Here is a 26,491-nt window from a genome sequence, read left to right on the forward strand (position 1 = left end):
ATGGGTGTTAAGGGCCCGTTACAATTATGACAATATTTCATTCGCGAGGACAGTTGAGCGGTGTAATCAGTTAGGCCATTTAACTACGAGTTAAAAATTTCACCAGCAAATTGTTTCGACTCGATTACAATCTTCTGCATTTCATTCATGTGCGTGATTCAATTCCGAGGGGAATTAATAAATTGGAGAGACATTCCGAGTAAATTGAATGAATAAATTGAAGGAATTATATTTCACAGAGTTTTTTAAGCTCCGGACTAAGTAAATTACGACTCAATTTTAATCTGCCATTTTCACCCGAGTAAAATAGAACTTTTTTCAAGAAGAAATTTTTTTTAAATCACTAGAAGTACAGTCTCTACTTGACATGGGTTAAATTATTACACATCCATTGATTACGGTGGGTCTCGCCCTTCACTCGCCCATGAAAAAAAAATTTAACTTCTTTCCCCGTAACCATCCCTCATCTGTCCTAGAGACCAATCCACGTGGCTCGAATTACGTTGATAATTTCACAACGAGATATCGTAAAGTGACCCTTAGCACGCGAGCTCGATGTCAGATGTTCTTAATTTTCAATTAATTTAAGAAAACCTGGGGGGGTTAAGAGATATGCGAAACAAGGTGTGACCGGGGCAAGTGCATTCGTGTCACAATTTATCACCGAGTCGCCTTCACCCCTTCCCCTCAGTCACTTGCCCAACGAAAATACCTCATCTAAACTGCATTAGCATTTATCCCTTACGAATATTTCCTCTCCCACTTCGAGTATTTAAAAAAAATCGCCGCCCATTCAGTTGAAAAAAAATTCTCCTGGCACGCAAACGGTATTCAGCGATTACTACAAAAACATTTATCATCCCGAATATTCAATACCCGAACATTCGTGTGATTTATGCCAGTGTTCAGAGTCATTTGTTCGACGCAACATTGAAATCCCTCGTGTTAAGCATCAGCGAAAATTTATTAATATCCGCGGGAAAATATGAAAAAATTCAGGCGTTGAACGAATGTTACCATCTGTTGGCTTTCAATATTCATGAGTTATAATTAATCAGGTCGTCCTTACACCAACGTCTCGCACATTCCCTCAAGGTTCGAGGCTTTGTGATTAAAATCACCCGGATGATAGAGTCATTTCTGAGACAGTAGCACCCGATGAATAATTATTTTCTATTAGTAACATCGTTCGTGCACCAACCAATTTTCCATCCCTTCAAAATCTCTTACGTACTTCAGGCTAACCGCTGGTGGTGCAGCATATCCTGGAGAGGATGTAAGTATTCTACTTGGGAAATGGAGTTGTTGGATGCTGTAACGATCCTGGCAACGGTGAGTGCCAGGGTATACACCGGGCTTTAAACTTGCGCTTGAAAAATACACCAATACAACAACAAAGTTTTATGTACATGGTGTACTACTGTTGGATAGCGTACTCCATTTGCCCGACTAACGAAAAAATAAATTTTTCATTACCCGTAATTCAGAGTACAAAATTAAATTATCCCGGCCGTGATGGGGAGGGAGATGTTAAATATTTATAAATGCGAAGCACACGCTAGGTTGCGTTGTCGAGTTGCATACGAGAGTCGAGGGGGTGAGGGGGTCCGAGTCGAATCTAAAATTCGATAATGCCTCACTCAACGCAGACGCATATTCGCCCGGAAGCCGAATATTATAACGGCGGAAAGGAGTTGAGGGAAATTATTTCATTTTGCAAGAGGATATGGTTGAGAGTTTTTTTGGTACCATAGCACTGGGAGGAGAGAGTAATTTCGATGAAAAAGTGAATTTTCAACGTGAAAATGTCCGACGTAGTGGAACAGATTTGTAACAGACAAATTACGCAAATGAATTCCCGGAATAAATTCACTATTTTAGAGACCACAAATTTATTATAAATCTTTAGTGATGAACCGACTGAAGAAATATCCCCCTAATTTTTCTAGATATCTTGAAATTGAATGGCCAATGAGGTTTAATTAAGTCGCCGAAGTGGGAGGTGAAAGTTTTCAATTAAAAGCCCCGAGCTAATTACATCTTGCCGATAAATGCGCGGGTCCACTCGTGCGTATGATACAAGACATTAAATACAATTTTTCCATGACTCAACTTAACATCCCAGGGTATAAACGTATTTCTGCTTACCCGGATGACGTGTATAATCGAAGCAACGAGGGGAGGGAGAATGTTGCGGTGCACGTGTGGTCAATCCTTTAAAATTTAATTATCAATCCGCGATATCGCGATGCCAACGAGATAAGGACCGCCCTTGTGTAATGGTATCGGGCCTCATGTGATCGATAATTGCGCGTACACGCGCGCATATTCATTTAACAATGTTGGTGGTTTCATGGCTTATGGCGATGCTGCAGAGTCATTCTGGTGGATGTAGACACATTTGGATGATGCAGTGGATGATGGGGAGATCGACCATGTAATTTAGGTCGTGAATAATATGCGGGAAAGGGGAATTTCCGAGGCGTTACAGTGGCAACACGAGAATTTTCAAATCGAGACGTAAAAATTTCACAAATTTTCCAGGCGCGCTCACAATTACGGCTCCAATAATTTGTTTAATTTATTCCCGACGCCATAAATTCTGACTGCCACTCAATGTTGTTCTATTAAAAATTAACAGAAGACCGTTCGAGTAATTACATCACGTCCCTGCAATCGGGAATCGCCATTCAAATCACTTAACGGCTCCTTAACAAATATCTCCGGCAAAACAATCCTTATACGGTAATGCGAAACAAAAATTCCCAAGAGGACATTTCTCCCAAGTGTGCACTTGCCATAACGACTGCAGTTGGAATTTTCCCGTAGTTTCACGCAAATCCATAAAAACGATAAGGACCCGGGTGAGTATAGGATGGTTTCATGTTAACGTTTAAAGGACAACCAGAACACCCAGAATTCGGAATACCATTCAGTTAGTTTGGCATTTGCTCTTATCTGACCTCTCTCGTGGCAATTAATTTTCATTTTAATCGATAAAACTGACATTTGGTGTTTCTGGGTAGATAGTTTCCGCCGTTGCAACGACTATCTCGAGAATTTCACTGTGGAGTCCACCGAGGCGGAGATCCCGATCGTTTACGGTGAGGATTATGGCCAGACTGAAATAGCATCACTGCTAATTATTAATCGGGTCTATAAATAATGGGGGATGGCATTCACGATGGGAATATCTTCGATATTTATCAGAAAATAAATTGAACGGTTATTTGATTGATGGAGAATAGTGGTTATTTAATTCTGGGGGTGGAGGGGGGGATTTTTAGGTGTGCAGGTGTGATGCGGGGACTGTTTGGGGGTCAGGGGTCGATAAATTCATGCGTAAGAGACGTGGGGCCCGTGTGATAAACCAATAAAGCGGGAGATGTCGGGGCAGGTGCAACGTAGGCGGTGAGTTACTGCGGGGGGTCAGGGGTCAGTCTTGAAAGCACAGCTCCACCTCAATCATCGTGATTCTCTTCGTCTTATCATTTTTAGGGGGTTCTTCATTGATTAATATTCGTCTGTCAATGCCCAAGGGGGTGTCCAGTCGTCATCTACCCAAATCAAATTTTTCCTAATTGATTTTGCAAAATATTCTCCAGAAAAGTTTCTTCAAAATTCTCGGGTGCAATGAATTTTTTCCTGAGTGCAGGGAATTCACAAAAAATAGGTCTGGAGAACCGTAGACGAGATGATTTCCCCTTTTTTTTACTGGGACGCAGCCGTCATGGCTCCTTGATCGTTTAACTCGCGTTCAGAATCGGCTAATGAATTTAAAATCACGGGGTAGCTTTTTCAAACCCAAAATTCTGAGTGATACGCAACGCCCCTTCTCCGGCTGCAGTAGAATCTCATCCACTGGTGCGACGAAAGCAATTTCAACCATAAGGAGGTAGAGAAATAATCCCCACGTGAAATATCAGTGGACGATCCTCACGGAGGTGCATAAAAATGTAAATCGACGGTGGCACCGTCCCATTCCCACCGTCTTGACCCACCTTTTTGTCAACTCGAGGATTTTTCAAAATTAGAGCCCCAGGCACGCGCCATTATCATCGGTCGTGTGTGCGGTATTATACTCATTCAGGGTTACCCACCATCATCTGTTTCCCCTCCTTCATCACGAAGTTTCTGGCAAATTTCTTTTTAACGACCTCCCAGCCTCGCCCGCACATGCTCGGGCCCTCGGTCTTTTAACTTGCATTGTACCTGAACTTCGAAACTTGTGCCCTTAATTTTCGGTAATAACAACTGTGCACGCTCCGTTCAAGTTTCAACATCGTACCAAAAGTACACTCAGTGCATTGTAATCATCCGGGGATTATTTGATTGCACTTTACGATTTTTATTCGCTCGCTGACAGGAAAAATGTGCTCTGCACAGCGAGAATTTTACCATAACAATTATTTTACAGGACGAGGAGAGAAGGGGCACTCAATTTCCCCCAAAAAAAATCAAAAAGGAGGAGAAAGAGGGGGAGGGTATCTAGAGGGGACCAAAGTCAGCAGAAATTCCCTGAATTTGAAAATGGAAAGGCAGTGTAACCTGCTGTCAAATAACCGTTAATTAATTCCAGCTATACCCCAAGAAGTCACTCCATTCTCCTAATGAGATAATGATATGGAATTGGTCGCCCAAAGACATCCCCACAAAGACTCCCCGTCTCCAATGAATTGTTTCCCCACTTGATTTCAGCATTTTTCCATCAATCTCACCCAGTAATCAGCCAATTATCGAGCAATCGTATAACGGCGTACACAAAGTTATCTCCTCAACATCAATGAATATCTTCAGATCAACCCCCAGTCCACTGGTGTTCCCAAACAAGTGTGTCTTTGCCATTGGTTAGATTAAATTAATCCACATCGAGGATGAGAGAGGCAAGAAAACCACTGGCGATCGTCGTTAACAGCATCTCCACCGGTTGCTCTCTTACACTGCACTGGCCTTCAGGATCGACACGTGCGATTTATATCTCTCCAGATTCCTATCGTACCAATATATTAACATCCACCTACGTAGCAACCTCCGGAGGATCAGAAAAACGCCAAATAGTCCTGGCTTAATTACGCAAAGATGTCATTAAACGTATTCAGCGTCTCCAGGTCAGTCGATCAAGACGCGGACAATTGGGCTCGTTCAAACGATTAATTGCAACTGATGCTTTCTCTCTCTCTCTCACGTATAACCAGAAACCACCGGCTGGTCACGTCCACTCACGTCCTCCAATTTCCATCGGATTTCTAACTCAAAGTGGCTCCTTTGTAACGTCGGAAATAAACGACCATCGAATTCCTAGAATTGCCGCTTGGTCTCTGCAAAAGCGAAAAGATTGCTTTTAATTTCTTCCTCGGCAATTTTCAACCAGACAAGACTTAAGTTATAGTCGCTGAAGAATTATGGAGGTTAATTACTTGGTCTGGACCATGTGGTATACTCACACGGACTTTCGGGATTCATTTCTTCATCACCTCGGGGGCCACCGGTGAACCTTCACTCGTGACGATTCAGTTTTATTCGTCTTTATATCCACGAATTGCAATCTAATTTCTATAATGATGATTGGCTGCAGCGAGGCCTGAAAATAAGAAATTATTTTAACCATCCATCAATTATCCAGAGTGACTGGGAATTCAGTGGTACGTTGAAATAAATAAATATAAAAAAATATTTTTAATCCTTTGTCACTGGACGGTCGAGCAGAATTCTGTGGTCACTCATTCCCCATAACTACCACAAAAAGGTCAATTTTTATGTCTGTATTCTTTACATTCTTCTCGTATGGGCCTTCTTCAGCGGACAATTCGCACACTGAAAAATTACCTACTCTAATTCCAGGGTAATTACTCATTTCTCTCGTGGTTGGAGAGATGTTTGGTCGATTCGTATGTATTATACGTTGAAATTGGTGTGGTAGCAATATATCTGGACACTGGGCTTGGGCATTCCACTGAAACAGCTCCAATTAAAAATGAGGCAAACTAATTGAGACGTATCTATTTGTAAAAATTTTGCTCAAAACCGGCTATTAAGTACAACCGGGCAAATGCATTTATAATCGTCCCGATTTTTTTTTAATTACCGAGCTGAATGGGGAGGAAATATAGCCTCGGAGAGGACCGTGGAGTTAGAAGACAAAGGATGCTGTGATTTCAGAGGGGGAAGTTGTTCGATTATGTCCAGGAGGCCATACACCGGTAGATAATTGTTTTGGCCTTGCAGCTGATAATAATGATTGAAAAATAACCGATCACCCATGAACGGCCGTTCGATTTTCCCCCAGAATGGCCGATATTTTTCACCCCTCCGATCTGATCAGCTCCGCCTATCTTTTAATTCTGAGTGAACATTCAAATTACACGTTATGAATGATAGTTCAGACAGCGATGAGAAGTCTGCATGATCTAATTTACATTGAAGTCACTGGGGGGCGTTAAAAAACTCCTCCTCACGGTGTTTGCACGATAATTAGAAGGCAAACAGCAGGGGTGGGAGGGAGGAGGGGGGGTGGATTGGAGGTGTTGGAGGTGTGCGATTGGTGGAGAAGTGGCATTTATCCGCAGAATGGTTAACCAACTGTGGAAAAAGAAGTTTAACCCATCAAAAATGGCCTCGCCAATGCAAAACGCATCATTACACGGGCATAAAAGCCCCCAGGATTCTGAACCATCGTTGGCCAGCAATAAATACTTCAATCAGCGCCCTCTAAGGCGTCAGTTAAAGTATCTCATGGCGGTAAATGTGCAACTCCCTCTTTCTGAAGACAGTCGGCGATTCGCAAAAGACGTCGCACGTCTTTTCACTTCTGTTTTATGGTAAAGTATGTTTGCTCCTAGTGACAGCCACCTGGGGCCCGTTCAGTTTTCGTTGATCTGCATATCTCGGGCGTAGGAGATACCCTCGACGGTTCTTTACTTCCCAACATTGGTCCCAGACCAGCCGATAAACAGGCGAGACAATTTTCGGTTTTTGGGATTCACTGATTTCAGGGAATTGATTCGGAGAACTGAAGACACGTTGAGGTGAGGAGAGGAAATTGTTCAGTGTGATAGGGTTGATTCATCACCTCTGATGAATCTTGCGTGACCGTCATGATGAGTGAGACAGAGATAACGTAAATCATGTCAATTATGGATTATTTATGATCGGAAAAATTCAGCTTCACAATCTGCCCGGAATGGGATTCATTCACGTCATAGAAAACTCCGAGAAATTGTCGGGTGGAGAAGAGTCATTGACAGCTGTTGATAATTGGGTGAACAAAGTGACACAAAACTCACCACCAACACCATCAATACTCCTTTCTGATACCTGGCCAGTGGTGGGTTTTTTTTTTTTTACAATGAAACGGTTCTGTCTTGGAGTACCTTCGGAAGGACTCTTTTATTTCGTTAAAGAGCCTGCCTGCCACCATCCTGACCATCTCGGGGGCCTCAGTCTGTGCGCCGTTCAGGACAATAAATCTGGCCCTTCTGCGGGTAATTGGGTTCACTCGGTGAAGATCAATACGATACTGTCTATCGCGTGTCCGTCCATCTCAACTCGTTGTTTCACGGTGAAACAACTGGAGGTTCTTGCGCTTCAACTTGTGGACATTCAGAGTCCGTCCGCGAATCAGTGCAAAATGTATCAGAATTCTGTTGGTGAATATTGATTTGCGGAGAATTGTGAGGATTTTTCAAATTCACCGAACAGCTGGTGCCAACGATTCACGAAAAACTCGTGTCCAATTCTTCTTTTGTCTCGGTGTGTTCGGCGTATGCAGAAGGGACTCTTCTAGTTATATATTTCGTCCTGTTCATGAGTAATGGCCGGCGTTATTTTTTCGGGACACTGTAGGCTAGGACCGGGCAAGATGGACCTCCGTAGATGGCTTGTTACATGCCGCTTTTCATTCAACAGCCCATGCTACACGACGACACGATCGTGTCGTATGCAAAACGTCGAATTTTAGTGCAGAGAGTTTTGTGCCTTCTGGGGAAGAGTTGGCAGAGACGAGTGAAGAAGGTAAAACGTTAGCGAGGAGAGAAGCTAACCGCAATGGTTGGCAAAGACCTGCCGATCTGTGGGAGTCAGTCCAAGCATGGCTATAAATCTGAATAATAAATGAGTCCCAACGGCCTCTAAGAAGTCCCCGACTCAGCGAGAAGAGACGCTCACGAGACGCTCGGTGAGGGCTTAAAAGATGAATTTACGACGATGCGTCTTGCTACCGAGTGCTCTCTACGGCATCGCCAACTTTGAACGAATGTTGAAAGGGCCGAGAGGGGGGGGGGGGAGTAAAAAAGTTGGAGATCGGAAGAGACGGCGAGTCATTTTGATCCGGACTGAGAAAGCTGTCTGTACTTTCTTCTGATGATTTCCAGAAAATCTGGGGATTCCCCGGTTACGATACCGTTCGATGGGAACATCAAAGGACCGATGCCCTATGAGGGAGGGTCAAAGGGTCTAACTGGGAATTTCGTTGTTGTTTAAGTATCTGCGGTCTTCTCAGGAGCGAAATGTCGCCGGATTTTATCACTGACTTTTTTTGTATCAATCAATGTAATGATTTGTTATGGCTTTGCGCAACGACCGGAGCTTGAGGCCGTAATTAAACATAAAGAGTTCATGGAGACTTAATTTAGACGTAATAAAATGGCTTAATGAAGATTGCGTACAGCGTTCACAAAATAAAATAGGGGAATAACAATCAGGAAAAAGAGACCGTTCGGGAACAAATTGGCAATTTGTAAGAAGTACTAACGATCTTCATTAAAACAAGTACTATATTTCGTAACGAGTGCGGAAAAGTTATTGTGGATCGTGGGAGGTCCACAACACGAGCGAGTGATATGATATGATTTTTTATTAATGGGCATGTGATAACCTCTCAACACTGTCTTAATGATTCATCTGAGTCCTAAAAATATTTGACGTTTGTTTTAGGAATTTTTACATAATTTTGTCTTCCGTTCAATTTTTTTGATATTTTCTTTTCAAGGGATTTCAAAAAATTGGTTTTCCACCATTTTGGATCTATCGCTAAGTGTCTTCCTCAAGCTCTCGTTCGCTGGTCTCTCAGAGATTAATTAAAATCAAGAGATATGTTCGGCGGTTGTGTTTTTTCGTTGAGTTTCTTACACTGCAATTGGTGTTTTGCTCTTTAAGAATCATTAGGCTCTCGGCTTTCTCGGCTAATTCAAATTGCAATGCCAACGTGCGGCCCGTCAGTCGGTTTGTCTCCTCATCAAAATACCGTCAGACACATGGCGTTGTTGGCAACTCCCCAGGGGGGCTGAAAAAATAATTAACTTTTATTACGGGAAAAAGGTGATGTGCTGCACAAGGTCGTCGCCGACGACTGCTCAAATTGTTCGTATTAAATCATTCTACAAGTTTTTGTCAATTGGTATTTTTAACTGGTGGTAAGAGTACTTCGTCCCTTGACATCCGTCACACGGTTATCATGTCAATAACGATCTCGTACACCAGTGCATTTTTCATGATTAATTAACTGTGGAAATGACAGGTGACTAGGGGCCACACAAATCCACTCCAGCACTCAGTATTTTCTTATTAATTCCATTGGAAAAAAATTAATGTTCATCGAGTGCACATGAAAATATCAAATCGTTAGATCCAGGTCGAACCTCAATCGAATTTGAGTTAATTGATGGAGTTAAAGTAATTGTGAACCGGCGAATGTCGTTCTATCGATCGAAATGATGAGAAATTTGATCGATGAAATTTGTTTATTTCGTGTAATAGATTTTGCGATGCATATCCCCTCTCTCGACTGGTGGCCAGTCACGTGTGGCACGCTCACCCCACGTGGATCACGCGTCCTCCTTTCGGAATCAGCTCGGACGACGTCGGCCGGGGCCGTGAAACGATGCCTTCCACGTGGCTCAGACCCGCCGATCGTGCAGCGCACACGACCTCCTCGAAGATTTCTCTGCCTCTTACATTATATACATATATTACATATGAACCCACACATATTCATGAAGGATTAAAAAATAAGCCGATCGAGTAAGGACTTAAATTTAGGCCCCCGCTGCATTCTTTAAATAGATTCGCATGTACTGTCGCGATTGATCGACGTCTTTTCGTCGTTTGCATAATCATTTCAACAGTAAATACCTCTTAATAATCCCTCAGCATCATCAGCCATTCCGGGGAACTATTCATCCGGGAGAATAAAATTTCTGGGAACAATTCAAGCGCTTGAAAATGTTAATTCCTCACTCTGAATACGAAAGACGCGTTCCATGAACTGGTCTACATTTGTGCGGTTGGCTAAGTTAATTCGAACGATTAAGCTGTTGAAAACAAGTTCAACTTCTGGAGCATTTACCCTGAAAGTAGCATCACGGTGGGTCCCTCAAAAATTACTAAAAGTGGAGACTACGCGCGACTTAGATCGTAAAATTTATCCTAACGAGAATACGTGCTAAAGTTGGAATACACGTTTTCATTATAAAGGGGTGGAAAAAAATACCGGTAATCATACGCGGTTGGGGTGTTCATTATTGTATGGGGCCGCACAGTGTGTTGCCAGGTCGATGCTTTTTTCGATAATGTTCAGGTGGGGATTGTGGGCTGCAGGGTGTGAGGTGTTTCACACTCCAGGAATTGGAGGCGACGGAAGGGACAGGTGGACGTGTCGATAGTTTATTGATTCCTGTGTTACTGTTATTTTTTTTATTGCATGCATACTGTCATTGAGTTTGCGGGATGAATAACGGCATTTCTGGGTGTAACTGGACTTATGAATGGACCGGAAAGAAATCCTTTCCGGGGATGAGATCTGGCGTCGAACCGGGAGAGTATTGGGATGACACAGGAAGGGTATCATATGGTGCGGTGCAACCGGTTGCGCTGCAGATAAAATTTTGCTGATTTTATTGGAAAGCGATCGATTGAAGTTCAATTTTCTCGGAGGAAATCCCGCTATCGTGGAAAATTTCAGTGGAAAATTGCTGACGGTGTGTGATAAACAATCGTGGAGATAACGAAAGCCAAATGAGTCCGGAAATATCTTGAAATTAATGAGAGTTATGTGAGGGGATTTTGTTGTAATAACGGGCGGTTAATTTCTCGGGATTTAATTGTCAGGGAGTAGAGGTTTTAATTAATGAGGACTGGGAAAGCCTTCTGTTAGAGTCAATGGGGGCAAAATTCTTTATGGGGGGAGGAATAAAAAAAAAGTGTCTTCCCGTTTGTAATGAGCAAAGGTCGATTCACTTGAAAGAGAAATTCGTCCTGAGTTTTTGGAAATGTCGTAAAAAACGCTCAGAGTTATGACACCAAATATTGGGTTTCGTGTTCAAAACATGGGGCTTTGAAACATTTGGTGCCGGCGTGATGTTCGGCCCTTTTTTCGTCGGAGGGTGGCAATTATGAGGTGCTGTCTTCGGCGATTAATAGGGGTATTAAAAAAAGTGATGGAGAGGCCGGTAGCAAAAAATCAGGAAATGTCAGGAACATGATGTCAAAATATGTTGCGGGAGACGAGCAGTTAAGGGCAGATTTAATATCAATAAGGGTCTTTTTGTGGGAAATCAGATCTCATTCATAATTAGTAATCCTCTACTACTTATGATATCATTAAAAAAATCCTATAAACTATAAATTATATTTTTTTGTGACCTTCCGGAGACTAGAATTGTTCAGTTGTAAAATATAAAATTTTATACCATAAATTTATCTTCGAAAAAAAAATACGGAAGTGCCTGAAACCTTTTTCGCACATTTCTAATTATTTTTAGAAATCATCCGTGTCGGCATCTCCTCAACAAAGGAGCTACTAAATTATTTTAAAATTAATTCTCGACTCACCCTATGCGCTAACATCAATCGGTACAGGCGGTTCGGTAAGTTATCGACGTTCAAACATATGCCTCACCACAAATCAGCCAGAGCCCTTCCTGATCGACGATGGATTTTACCAGGAGCCGGTGTAGAATCAAAATTTTGAATTTTCCGATAAACAAGTGTTTGAAAAATCCCACAAACTTCCTTACAAAATTATAAATTAAAAATATACTAACTAACTACAGCCCAATTATAATAAACGAATTCTTTAATTGCCTGGGCATCTGTCGGGAACACAAAAAAATCGCGGAATTCCTCCCATCAACATTCTAACAAATAATTGAATGAACCCCGAGTAATTCCCTCGAACTCCAATCAAATACTTGAATTGTTTTTCAACCACCCACGGCCCTAATCCAGCCCTAATGAAATAAACATAGAGAGGATAAAATAATACCCTCGCAATAGTCCAATATTTGAAAAAGCATCTGTCACAATGCACCGAGGGCCTCACCATGTGCTTCCTCATACCGGACGTCACTCCTGAAAAAATATTGACCCCCCGAGAGGCCGGTGTTTCCCCAGCTCCGCCCTTCATCGTGGACAATTTTTCCTACGCTACAGGTACGCTCTACCAGGTGTTGGAGCATCCATGGGAATTATGCTGATAACCCATCGCAATTCTCACGGTGGTCCAACAAATGAGACAGTAAAACCACAATCATCGACGTTTGATTGCATTTGATATCAATGTCACAATGGGGCATTAATTAAGAATTAATTAGTACGATGGATAGACTTATCGATGATTAAAATTGACAAAATAAAATCACGATTCGAGAATTCGCTGAATTTATAATTTATTTATCTTTTGCGGACCAGATTTGGAAAGTTCAACCAGCGCCAGGTGATGGGCAAAATTATTATCAAAAAAATGTCTTCTCCGGTGGGTTCGTACCCTCATTCCATCGATTATCTCCACCGAGATATGCAGGTACATCGTGCATGACGATTCAATAAAGCAACATGATTGAAGCTCCCTGCGTGGTATCGGAATGAGCGCTTTCCCACAACGATAGCACCGTCATCAGACGCATGTCGTGGTGGATAGTCTGAGCCAGCTGGGCGTTGGCCTGCCAACGTTCATATTTCTCATGGTCAATACCAACCCTCTAGCCACGATGCCGAGGTATCATGAGTAATTTCATTCTAATTAACCTTCTGCTGCATCGTCCACGGTTCTTTTGGTCATTCAACCAGACGTGCATGAAAGGTAAATTTAAACATGAACGTAATTGAATTCCAGGACAACTTCAGGATGGACTGGTGATTAAGTTGGTTTTTGGAACGACCACTGGGCAGTTCGAGTTTGTGATTGTTGGCATCAGTTGTTTAGATAGAATGAGGAGTGAGCGCTGATTGTTATGGTAATGGGGGGAGATATGTTGAGGCACTTCCTGCTGATTTTTTTTTGTCTCTGAGCTGTTCTTGACGGGACACCCAGTTGATGAATAGGAGAACTGAACCCGGGGGATTCGAAGCTCTCCCTGAAGGAGGGTAATGGGTTTCCGCCAGTGCTTTATTAACAAGAGGACATGAGTTCTGATCTCAGGAAAATGTGGACAACTAATTTTGGTGTCAGACGTTCGGACAGTCTTCAAGGACCAAATTTTTTATTTATTTATTCCGCAACATCGAGGATCGATCGCTCCCTCCCCCTGCGCATACCCTCACAACCCTGGCCCTCAGCTGCGCGATAAATCGGCACGTGACATCTGCAAAGACTATCCATCTGCCTAGAAAATTTCCGATACTCTCACGGTTCGCACAATTCCCTCCTTCAGGTGCGCGAAAATACCCCACCCCTCTGTTACCTCCAATCATTGTACGTGAAAAACACACGCGTTTCCCGCGCAAACTCCCATGCTCACCCTCGAGCATATGCTGATGACGTGAGCCCTCGCACACGACGACCCCCAGGGGCTGTAACGTCGTGAGCCGAAATTCGTCATTGGGGTCCGAAAAAAACTGCCTCGAGGGGTTCGTAAAAGGAGGGTTGAAGATTGTAAAGGGCCCCCAACAATCCAAGATACTCGTGGCGAGAACCAAGGTTGAAAACCAGATTGCCGAGGAAGAATAATACGTAGGATTGCGATGATGGTGGGGAGGGGCCTTATACACACACACGTGGGAAATCGGCACGCGTCTCAGACCCGCTCGATTGTGCACCTGGATTCCTTCACCCCGGATTTTGCTTTCTTTTATCGTGAATGATGTGAGAGCGATATGGCAATGGTATCATCTTTTTTTGGGTCCTATATCTCTGGGGTGGATTGTCCACGTGGCCCACAATCGTCCAGACGAGGGCCCGGCGAATTTGATATTGCGGTGTGTTCAGAGGCTTTTTGTAATTTTTTGAAATTCCGGATTCTGAATTCCACATATTTGACCAACACCAGTCATACAATTTATGATCTTTTCTGGTGCGATTAACATAATTATCATTTTTGATACAAAAAAACGTCGAATGGAACCCGATTGGTGAGGCCCAAATCCGCTCGTTGACAGTAGCTGACCTGCTCCGTCAGGACATGTGAAAGTAGATCCAATTTTCGACATCACAACGAGTACTTGAAGACGACGATTTGGTGTTCACCCAGCGTTGAAAGCGTTACAAATGTGAAGCTATAGATTACGGTAATTGAGTAGATTTGAGGTGGAAAAAAAATCCAAGTGAGAATCTCAACGTTCTTGCCATATGTCGCGAAGACAGTCGCGCTCCGCTGGCCCAAGAGGGCATGTTACCGTGACGTTGCAGCTGCATTTATAAGGGAATCGATGAGTGAAGAAATAGTCTCTATGATGCACGTATTAAAGAGGCAGGTGACGTTGGTCGCGTGCCAGGTTCTCCCCCTCTACATCGGAATTCAAGAAAAGGGCCCAACGCAATGCATTGTCCCTCCTTGCTCGCTCCCCATTGCTCACACTGTTACGGTCCCTTTAACACGAGGGTTGTGGAGGGAGAAATCGTTTATTTTTTCATCCTGAGAATTTCTGATCAATTTACATCGAAAGAAAATTTTATCTACGATTGAATGACTGAACAGACGCGTTCGATTGTTCTTTCTTTGTTCTGACTATCGATTGATTTTCCGTTACTTTCAATGAAGTAATTGTTCAATGGATCGGATGGAGTTGCAGATAGACACAGAGGTCTGAAAGACCTTCGAAGATGATGACTTTGAATTGAAAACCTCGAGCAAATATTGGATTTACAGACGACAATGGATTCAGCTGTTCCGAGTCGATGAATCGATCAACAGGTGATGTCTGGCGTGTGCCCAGATTCTTCAGTTTTCAAATTTACTGAATGGTTACCTTTCAGTCCATGTTTGAGGTTAAATGTACTCGATGTATTCGATTGTAGGCGAACAGATGATCTCGGAGTCTAGTGAACGACTCTTTGTTTTTTCAGTGTTGGAGGATCACAAGGAACTCCGGGTAAAAAGACAGATAGACCAGCAGATGATGACTTCCGTTACCTCCTAGTGATCACGATTCCCAGGATGGAAGTGAAAATATAAAATTATGGGATTTTCCGTGTGACTCGCTATCGAATCCCTGCGAAATGAGGGGAACAGGACACCAGGACAATAGGAATGATGACCCCCAGTACAAGGACTCCTTGATCGGCCATTGCCAAGGGGTTTTTAGGTCTCTTTAAGAAGAATCTGCCCCCGAAGCCGCTGTTGAAAGAGCCGTCAACCGCCTGCCGAACTCCAACTCTAATTGAACTAATGAAGACCGATCATTACCACCGGAACTAGGGATTACGTGAGCCTCGCCTCCTCCCTTCGGACATTAAAAATTGGGTCTGTCAATCGATGAGCATAAAAGGCCCACCCCACGGCCCATTACATAATTTTCTGCGTCCATCCAGCATCTGTCGTCTAATTCCCGTCGGACTGTTCAATTTGCAATTTTTTTGGGACATTTTCGAAAATTATAGGATCCTCCACTTTAATTTCTCCCATCAAGATTCCACATACTAACATTCCAGGGGTCAGTGGAACTTGAGGGTCCTTTGGGACTCTTCCGCGCTCCCCAATAGTGGCGATTCCCCTTCTTCGACGACTAGCATTCACGCGCAGGCTCCTCCGCGATCGGCCCAACCCGAGCTCCACCGAGGATGCACGAGGCGTCCGGTGGGAACGCGCAGCGCCCAGTGTTCTCACCAAGCGCATTGGGCCCTCTCGTACAACTTCTATACTGTTAAAAGCAAGGTGGCTGGGGCGAAAATGCTACTGCTCGAGCTGCCGATGCAACCTGCTAGGCATTGCAGTACCTCAGCAAGATCACTATCCATCGGGCTTGCAATGTTGTGGTGGGGAGATTAGGCCCAAACGGGATTTGTTGGGTTGGGAGGAGGTAATGGACGCCGGGGACCATGCGTGGATTAATGGGCAGATTGGTGATTCAGTGGTCACAACAGGGAATTTTTATTCAAATGCTTTTGTCAGTTTTGCTGATTTTTCAGGAATGAGAAATATGAGGGGACTTGTGTCTGGGACACGTGGGTTTTTGGGAGGGACCGATGGTTGGATGAGGGGACTGTGGTCGTGTGGATGGGAAAAAAATTGTTCGGCGAATGTCTGAAGAGCTGAAGACAGATAAAAACCTTTTTCTGACAAACTTGAGGATTAGGAGGGCGCAAATTAATGGAAAAAGGGGAGGGAAAATTTTGGAGATTTTAAAAATAGATGGAAATGTTATTTCAATTGATTTTTCATCGCATGTGCGTGTAAATGTAGTTTACGTGAGGTTTTGAGATATTCGTGAAGCCTGCTCCCTCGTATATCACCTCGAATCACCTCTTTAATGACTCGGGGTGAAAGCTGCACTCGGATCAATTGCATCTCACACCCCGTTCGTGTTGACGCCTGGTACTGGTGTTAATGGCAGTGAACAGGGCAATTGAAAAACAAAAATTGGGCGGACGGGGAGAAGCGTTAATCACTCGGTTTTAGGATTTAAAAACAGAGAGGGTCAGGGTAGTGGAGGTCCCACGGCTTCGCTACGGTCCGAGAGGTTTTTGGATAAGGCCTGAGACTAAACATATCGTGTTTCCCAAACGATCCACCGACGTATGATTTTTACGGACCTGCGGACAGATTCTCGTGTACGGGGCCTACTGGTGGGTGAAAAAATCTGGGGTTTGTTACGTTCCACCCAGACTGAGTTACTTCAACGTGGTGGGGAGATTAGATTACGAGGCGAGATACGGGAAAACGTTTAGGACCATTTTTCGAGGGGAATATTATCGTTTTGGGACTTAATATTATGTCATGGATCGTATTAAAATGAGAAGCATAATTATGGCATTAAATTATTTTCATTTTTCGGGAGTTTATTTCAAGGTTTTACCACTTAAAATGCTTCGCAAAAAGCCACTTCTTCATTTGTTTACATGAAACCCCAAAAAATCAAGAGTGTACGAAAAGAAATTTTAAAAAACAAAAATTCGTCTCTCAAGTCCAATTTTTGCTCTTTGGAGGTCAAATTTTTATAAAAAATTTATTTTACTGTGTCATTACGTGATTTCCATGAATGACTGTCGGTCAAATAGTCGAGAAATTCTCGAGGAAAAAATTCCTACAAAGCTGGAGTGGTTTTCGAAACCTCCCACGGTATCTTCGAGGAAACAGTTACCAGGATTCCCGCAACTGTTTGAGCTTCTCGCTATGTAAATACCTGACACGGTATTTTTCGACTCCTTTACTACCTCCGTCCGAATAAAACATTGGAATACGGTGGGGTGCGCTCGTGTGTCGGCCACGCGCATTTCTCTCTCCATCGGTCAGGGTCATAATGGATGTACGCACGAGGTAGTCAAGGGGGTCTGGGACTCCCTGGTTTTCCGTTTTTACTTCCACGTTCGCTTTCTTCTCTCCGTTTCTTTTTTTTTCTCGCTGCGTCGTATGCACGGCATTATGACCATCACGATCCGGAATAAGCCAAAGGGTGCAGCCAATGTGAATTGCAGATACGTGGGAACTTCAGCCAGGTGATTTACCTCCCCCCTCTTACCATCGACTAGGAGGGAAGGAATGGACGTAAGAGTCGCTCCGGTAAGGGGGTAGTCGTCGATTCAATTCGCCCTCTCTACGAGATATTGCGTCGTGCGCTGGCACGAGGGGGATGAAGGAATTGCAGGGGATGCGGTGATGATAGATGAGAAAATTTATTTTGTTGGGGGGGAGGGGGCAAAATGGAGCATTTTCAATTGTTGATTATTGTTAATTGGTTGTTGGAAATTAAATTATTTTTTTTGTGAGAAGCAAAATTTAAAAAATTGCAGTTTCCGTTGGGTTAAAACTGTTTTTTTAATAGAGGGCTGAAGGGTGGTAATTTAGTTGGACGCAAGGATAAGGCCATTGTATTTTTTTTGGTTCGTGTGTCCAGCACACGACCTCATTCCCATATCGCTCGGGGCCCTACTGACCCAATTTAGCATTATTGGGGAATTACAGGGTATCGGGTTTACGATCGAACGGGGGTGGAGGGAGAGGGTTTCGTTGGGTACGTTCTCCGTGGGGGTGCAATTGAAAGTCGAGAGAAATTGAAAATTACGTAACTTTGGCTGAATTTTTAGTGGACTATTTGTCTTCCCCTGTTCGACTTCCTCTTCACACGAATCGGTTAATTTTTTGTCTCTAAAAAATAGACTCCCACATGGGGTAAATCAAAAAATCGAAGGCTAATAGTCCTCTACCCCGAAAATTCGATGGGAACCCCGTTAAAATTTCCACTATTATGAACTATTCCCGGTTATGCCCAGATGTCGAGTAGGGGTTGTTTTTTTTTCAGCGAAAAAATTTTCGAGCGCCACCCCTTCTCCAAACGCAGGATAAAAGAGTGTTGCGTGTAGTCACGTGGGAAATTATGGATTTCCAAAGAATGGGAATGGAGATATGATGAAAAAAATGCGGAAGTTGAGGTTCAATGAATATCGGAAGGATATTTCCTCTATGAAGAAACGCCAGAATCTCATCTTTTCGGGGCGATGGGGGGGTCTGGGGAGCGTGGGTGCACCCTGCAGGTGCATCTCCCGAGAATTTTTCCCGAGGACAGAGAGAAATTATGAAAGGAGGGAGACAGACAAGCGCGGGGGTGGGCGTTCCAAATTTAGAGTGTGAGCTACATCTTTTAGGCATGAGATCCCTTCGGGCCTTCTTGATGTAGTCTTGCGGTCAAGTGAGAGGGTCTTACGGATTTTTTTCTCTCACGGGTTAATGAGAAAGGTCCTGACATCTGACCATGGGCCTTCCGTTGTGACAGCTCGGGCGGGATATTTATGAGAAATTGTAGATCATGAGAACTGAAATATTAATTTTGGAAGGAACAAAGTCGAACTGATACGCATTTTTCCCCGAAAAAAAGCCCATACCAGTCCGCAAATTTTAATAAGATTTATCTAATTAACAATTGAATAAACCAGACTCGTGTCCAATATTATAAATAAAACGATGGTAACCTGGCAATATTTTTTCTTTGGTTTTCAATATTTGAAATTTGCTGTTTACGATCCGCAGGACCCCTCCCACTTGAATCTGCGTTAAATCGTGATGATGACGTTGTCAAACGTACCCGAGTTCTTTCCTCACCTCATTACGAAGGTTAAGTAAACTTACCAAGCCCTCAAGGTTTCAAAAACTACTTATTACTGTTCACCTACTCTGAGCTGAAAATTTTCATGAGGCCGCAATGGGGAGGGACTTACGACGAGCAGTTTGTGGGATGCAGAGAGCATGAGCATTGGCCAAATTTCAGGGACTCGTCACGGGCCACCTCTGAACTCGTGCAATAATATACCAGTCTCAGGGACAAAGATGCAGTTTAACGTCGGGCATTATGAGTTTACAGCGAGGTACCCCAAATAAAACTATAAACTATTTCGGCATAACGGGGATATCCTTTTTGGAGAATGACGGACGATCGATACGAGCTAATGGCAGACGAGAAAAATCTACTCAAGGTTTTTCTTGTAAAAATGACAATTTTGCAAATTTTTCACGCCACGAAATAAATATCCAGAATTATTTCATAATTTTTTATCGCTCTCTGTTCTATTCCTTCCCTCAACTTCTTATCGGATCATCTCGTTGATTACTTCGACGTCAACTCCCCCGACTGAAGTCATTTTACAACAATAAATAATAAATCCGATTATTTTTCGTCGAGTACTCGCTAATAGAAAAATCCCAGCTGCGCAAATAATTTTTTTTCGCTAACAAAAAACCAGCGATTGATATCTCCCCGTAAAGAATCAAGTGCTTGGCCGAAAAAATTCAGCGTCGAATAAACTATTGAAATTCCGTAAAACCGATCGGAAGATTAAACTCGAAAAAAATAAATAAATAAAATAGAAACTGCATTGCCCCAATAACTCTTTGTGTATCCCACCGGAAGTTCGAGTCTGACGAAAACAAAAAAATAGATTGCGGGGAGAGGAAAAAGTGATCGTTAGCTGTGATAATTCAGCGACTCAGTTGAAATGGGTGCAAATATTGATATCAATATTTTTTTTGTTGTCCCAACAATAAATCATTTTGCTTTGTGAGGAGGGTAAAACGTGAAGATAAAATAGGAAAAAATATTGTCGGTGGGCGGCTAGAGGCTGACTAGGCACATGGGGCGCCTAGACGACTTCAAGTTTTTCACTGTCCTATAATCCCGCGGTTGTAAAAATTTATCACTTTATTGCGGCAAATGCCCCTTCAAACTGGCCAGTCATTGATTCTCTAAAATAGCGTAAATATTCCTATTGTCACAGAAAGCCCCGACCCCGACGCAGTTTTACACTTCGAATATTTTTATATTTTTAGTATTTTAGGGTAGTGTTTTAAAACATAAGCGTGCCACTAACATTTGTACTTTTAAATTTATTTAACAAAAATCCAATCACCCAATCGATTATCAAAGTAAATATCTCGATCATCGATTACAAAGTGCTCCATACAATAAATCTAATCTCGTCAAACGACGTCAATTAGTCGTATCCTAAATTACTCAACTCAAAAATATTATGAGAACATCTGGAATTATTCAGGAATCTCCATTCACATTTCACTGTTTTTTTCCCTCCGAAGATGAGGGGAAAAAATTCCGAGCGAAATGATGAATTAGACCGATTGTTCGGACTGTGGGAATTTTTTCGTAGACGAGTGAATTTGTATTTCATTGAATACCGCCTTGCGCACGCCGTACGTGTGGCTGGCGTGCGCACATGTACATCCGCCAACACATGTACAAATCATCAACTTCACTTTTGTGAGATACATCACATAAATATTTTTCTTACATTTCACGTTACAAAGTATTATTTATTTATTTATCCAAGTGGATCGTGACTAGACCCGCAGTTGTCCCTGGAAGATCCTCAGGACTCCCTGAGTACTTCATCAGTCTCTAATTTAATAGGCGAACGGTTTTAATTAGTGACTCCATTCATTTTACTTCTTGAACTGATAAAAATATTTTTCGGCCAAAGACTGACTGCAAAAGGTAACAGCAGTCATCGATTAAAATGTAAATGTAAATTAAAAATAAAATTCCCAAATTTCTGACAATTGAATTATCTCGATTTTTGACTGCAGATGTTTTCGTAATTTGTCCATTAAAAAAAATATTTTCAAAAAGATAAGATTCATTGTTAGCACACGTGGCGATGGAATGCCCCCCCAGTCTCGGTGCGAATTCCCACACATCAACAGGTCTGACTAGGGCCAAGGGCTCCCCTCTCCCTTAATTCTCTCCCCCTCCACCACGCCAAATACCGCTTCCCCCACCCCAGTGATTCTTGGATGCATCGGCATGCGGCCTCCTCAACGAATTCGAAAACGTCAAACAGTTACCCTCCAGCACTCAACCCCAAACCCTCCAGAGACGAGCGAACCCCCGGGTTCAACGCGACAACAGCACCCGAGGTCTCACCCTGGATTACTGTGTCCACCAGGAAATAATATTCAACTGTGCCAAACCATTGACAACGTGCAAAGTGAATCAATCGTGCCGATCAATTTAATCAATTAAATTGATAAAATTATCCCAAGTTTATTTATAAATTTTTATCGCAGTAACTGCGCTTGAGGATTATCGCATCGAGTGTTGGAATTGTGTTGTGATCGTGTTATTTCGGTAAATGGTGGATTACGCTAATTACAAGATGTCAGGAAGCGATGACGAATTCGATAGTCAGACCCAGACGGGAATGTCAAAGGCAGAACTGCGCAGGGTGAGACAATTTTTGATCTCTAGCATTTTTTAGCTACAGTTACACTTTCCAGAAACATTTTCCAAAATCATCCCCTAAATAAATCTTAATCACTTCGGGCATATTGCAATAATCAAGTCCTTTGTTCTTGTGATTACTCGCATCGATCGATCATCTCTTGAAAATTAAATAATTTCATTCCCCATCTCTCTTTTCAGAGTAATAAGCCAATAATGGAGAAGAGAAGACGGGCCCGAATAAATACGTGTCTCGAAGAGCTCAAGAGTTTAATTCTCGAGGCGATGAAGAAGGACGTAAGTGTATTTGCATTGTCCCCCAATAAATAATCCCTTAAAAAATAATGACGCAACACCAAACTGTTATATCACTTGTCTCAAAACGTTTTTCGTTTTTAGATCTTAAATACAATTCAAAAACGAAAATCATTCCCTTTATACTGTATTTGCGGAAAGACTTTCCGCAAAGATCAAGTGATGAGTCTAGAGGTAGCGGCTGCCACCGCATCCCTTTGTTTTTAATATTTTCGATGACACGCCGTGGGAACCCATCGTTCACTTTCTTCCTCTCCCATGCGCGTCCGCAATCCCCCACCTCTTCTCCGTCGGCCCAACAATGGCACTCGAGCGCGTAACAAGGGAGCTAAGAATATTCAAGTGGATCTCCATCTAATGGTCGTCTGACCACTGCCGGAACATTCCCTCGAAGCACCGAGAGCGAAAAAAAAAAAAATCAAAAATCAATCTGACAATTTACCCCTTGAGCATCGGAATCTCAGGATTATTCAAATGCCCCGGGAATCAATTCCCCGAGCGGGCCCTGAAGGTACACCACAGAACTCTGTTATGCGTATCCAGATGACTTCCGCTACCTGCCAGATCCGCACGTAACGCCCCCCACATTCGTGGGAACCTCAATGTAATTATTAAAAAAAAAAAATGAAAGACCGAGGAGATTGAGAGCAAAGAGGGATGAAAAAATTGGCTCAGGTTACGAGTAAGATTGGGGCTTTGTTGACCGTATCATCTTTGAAGAGATCCTTCGAAGGACTCCCATCGATTTGTCGGTGAGAAGGTGCCCGCCCAGTTTTAACCTTCTAGGAGATTAGCAGGTGCTTAAGGGCATTCTTCGTGTCCTTTTGCTACGGTACATCATCGCTCTTAGATGACGTTATCAATGAGAATCGCGAGGAAATAACTGCCAATGTGTTCCGATTTTCCTGCGCTTTTCTCAATTAAAATTCACAAGTGCTAATCAGCCGAATTAATCCTAATTCTCTATTCTCGGAAATGAGGAAACCCGGGGTCAATTAATTCCCCCGAAAATAACCGAAGAACCCAGTAAAATCATTGAACATGTCATGAGACTGCTACACATTTAGTGGACAACCGCCCACTCTTTTATGAATGAATCCCACAAGTCGGGAATATTTCCCACAGACAATAACTCTTTAACGCACCAGCAACGTGTGTAACCGAGACGAGCGCCCATCTCCCACGCCTATTGTTAAGGTGGACGGCCATCCGAGAGGTTCATCGTGAAAACATCTATACGTGTAGGAATACCTTAAGCCGTGTCAGTGAGAAGTATTCAGGACACAATAGAACACCACAAAAATCCCAGAGGGGACATGCGCCCACGCTGAATCCATCGGTAGCCAAAGGGCTGTCCCAAGTTTTTTCGGAAATTTAAAGAATAACCTCGTTTTCGTATGGACCAGTTTTCGTTTCTAGGGGGGGGGGAAAAAAATTCTCAAGACCCATGAAAAACTTAACGGGTTCCCACGATAGATTGTATTCATCCTAGCTCATCGTATACCTGTTCCTCCGGATCAAAACATGTCCAGAAGATTACGCACCCTCATGACCTGTAGACTACCCTCCAAAGCGCTACTAATGACTAATTGGTGTTATTTTTTTAATTGCAGCCAGCTCGCCATTCCAAGCTGGAGAAAGCTGACATCCTGGAGATGACAGTGAAGCACCTTCAGACAGTCCAACGTCAACAGTTGAGCACAGCGGTATCAACGGATCCCGCTGTCCTATCAAAATTTCGCTCTGGTTTTTCGGAATGCGCCGGCGAGGTTTCCCGCTACGTAAATCACCTCGAGAACATCGACTCCGTGGTAAAACAGCGTCTGATGAACCACCTCAACGGTTGTGTGACTAACCTCCAACAGATGGCGCCCTTCTACAGTCACTTCGTCCCTTACATGCCGGACAGATTGTTTCCGGAGGTGAAGGTCGGCTTTCAGAATGACTTTCACAGCGGAGATGAGAATAACAATGGTAGTGCGAGAATTCAAATACCATCCGGGGTACAGCTTATCCCGAGTAGATTACCGACGGGTGAGCTTGCTCTGTTGGTACCGCAGTCAGCAAGGATCTCCGCCAATTTTCCCTTCTTCCCTCCGTCCGCCGAGCCCACAAGAACCAGCGGCACGTCCGCCTTCACAGCTGTCCATCGAGCCCACAGTCCTCTCCTCAGTCCCACAACATCAACCTCGAGCTTCGGCGAAGAGGCCCATCATCCTGAGGCCCATCAGTACAGACACACGGAATCCCCCAATCCTCACAGCTTCAAGATACCCGAGGCTAGTCCTGCCTCGTCGAAGAGCTCCCCGGAAACGCAAAAGTCCCAAATAAGCTCCACAAGCGATCGCAAATCACCGATCGCTGTGTTCGTTGAACCAAAGAGTGACGTCACAACTTCGAGAAGGGAGGGGCCTCATGAGTCGGGGGAGTCTGGTAATAAAATTTCGAACCTGAGGCAGCCGTTGTCAGTCATCACCGATAAGGCGTACAATCGAGGCTCGGTACCGACTAAGAGAGAGGGCCTCAAACGACATCATTCGGATGGTCTTCTGGTTATTTCGGATAAAAGATCGAAGTACCAAGAGGCGTCAAGCTCCCCTGTCTCGGTCAGCACGTCCAGTGGAAGTGGCTTTAGAAATAGGGATGAATATGCCACCTCCGCGGAAGATTTGTCTGGGAGACCTAGGGCTTTTTTGGGATTCGGTAGTGGACACCCGCAGGGCCCAGGGGGATCGTCACAGGGGGGTGGAGACATGTGGAGACCATGGTGATGGTGATGGGACTCGTTGTGTTTAACGATTATGTCATTCCCATTTAGGACTTATTTGAAAACTGTTTTTTTTATATTAACCCTTTTATTTGGCATTTCGTCTTGGTTTCATTAATTTCTTTCCGATTAATTCTGGGATAAATTGATTTTAAGCTCTTTCACACAGTCAGAGGTGCGATGCGACTGGTATATTCTAATTTATTAATTATTGTCGTTGTCAAAACTGTGTATTTAATCTTAAATTGATTAGAATTTTTTGTATTTTTTCAATCATTTGTACATGAAATATTTCCCAAAGTACTGAAACTTGACTTAAGCTTTAATGTAAATGTCATCCATAGTTATGTATATTTTCACAACTGTAAATATGTGATGTTTGATCGTAATTAACGTTTCATTGCATAAATTATATGTTCCTTTCATAAATGACTGTAATTTTTCTATACAATTTTTTTGGGGTCAGTTTAAACGCCATCCTAGTATTACAAGTTTGTGATAAAAAATGTATTGTCGTTGATAATAAAGTAATTTTTGAGTAACACCAAGGGGTGTATTTATCTTCCACTCGGGGAATTAAATTCTTCGCCGGGGAAAAGTTCTCTCTTTTCTTTCCACTGAAAAAAGTCCGAAAAAAAAAGTCTCAACAGTTCTTTTAAGAGGCGTTAAACGTGCCCCACTAGCTGAGCTGTGATTGCTCTCTTTTTCTTATGCCACCCGATAAAGGAATAAAAAAGATCCAGTGAGCAAGAATTTCAACCACCTGTTACACTGACAACTACCCCCAACGCATTTCCACCCCCGTCTCAAAACCGTCACTGATTTATCGACTAAGCTCATGAAATAACCCGCGTGTTGTTGCTCTGCGCCAACGCGAATGTATGATTTATCATAGAAGTAACTGATCGTTACCTCATGAGCAAGAAGGGTTGAATAGCACGAGGGGGCTAAATCCACCAAGGAAACAGCCCCGCGACTAAACAAAACCACATCAATAACATTTCTCCGGAAAAATAAATTATTTATCGTAGCGAGAGGAACCCAACGCTTGCAAATTAACTTTTGGAAAAAATCTCTCACTTACCGATCGCAGTCAACGGAGCTGTGACGTCACTGCACCGCAAGGAGTTCACCGTTAGCTCGACGGAGGGCAGCACTAGCTTCAGAGCGGCTAAAAAATGACGGAATTCAATTTCTTCTTCAGGTTCTTCTCCTGAAAGCAAAAGCCATGACATCTCATTAGGACTGACGTCAGACTTTTAATTATCGACTGTATTATCTTACCGATTGTGCCGTGATCTGGTCCACTGCCAAATG

At 43.1% G+C, this 26,491-nt stretch overlaps 1 protein-coding gene across 1 annotated transcript; it reads left to right on the plus strand.

Moving 5' to 3' along the window:
* Window positions 1-21,731: 21,731 nt before the first annotated feature.
* Window positions 21,732-25,581, plus strand: LOC135169009 (transcription factor HES-4-A-like). The gene is made up of 3 exons (XM_064133674.1): window positions 21,732-22,096; window positions 22,294-22,389; window positions 24,021-25,581. Exons 1-3 carry the CDS (start codon window positions 22,004-22,006, stop codon window positions 25,176-25,178), a joined length of 1,347 nt encoding a protein of 448 aa, XP_063989744.1. The 5' UTR covers window positions 21,732-22,003; the 3' UTR covers window positions 25,179-25,581.
* Window positions 25,582-26,491: the final 910 nt, after the last annotated feature.

The sequence above is a fragment of the Diachasmimorpha longicaudata genome, chromosome 14 (assembly GCF_034640455.1).
Source record: "Diachasmimorpha longicaudata isolate KC_UGA_2023 chromosome 14, iyDiaLong2, whole genome shotgun sequence".
NCBI lineage: Eukaryota > Metazoa > Arthropoda > Insecta > Hymenoptera > Braconidae > Diachasmimorpha > Diachasmimorpha longicaudata.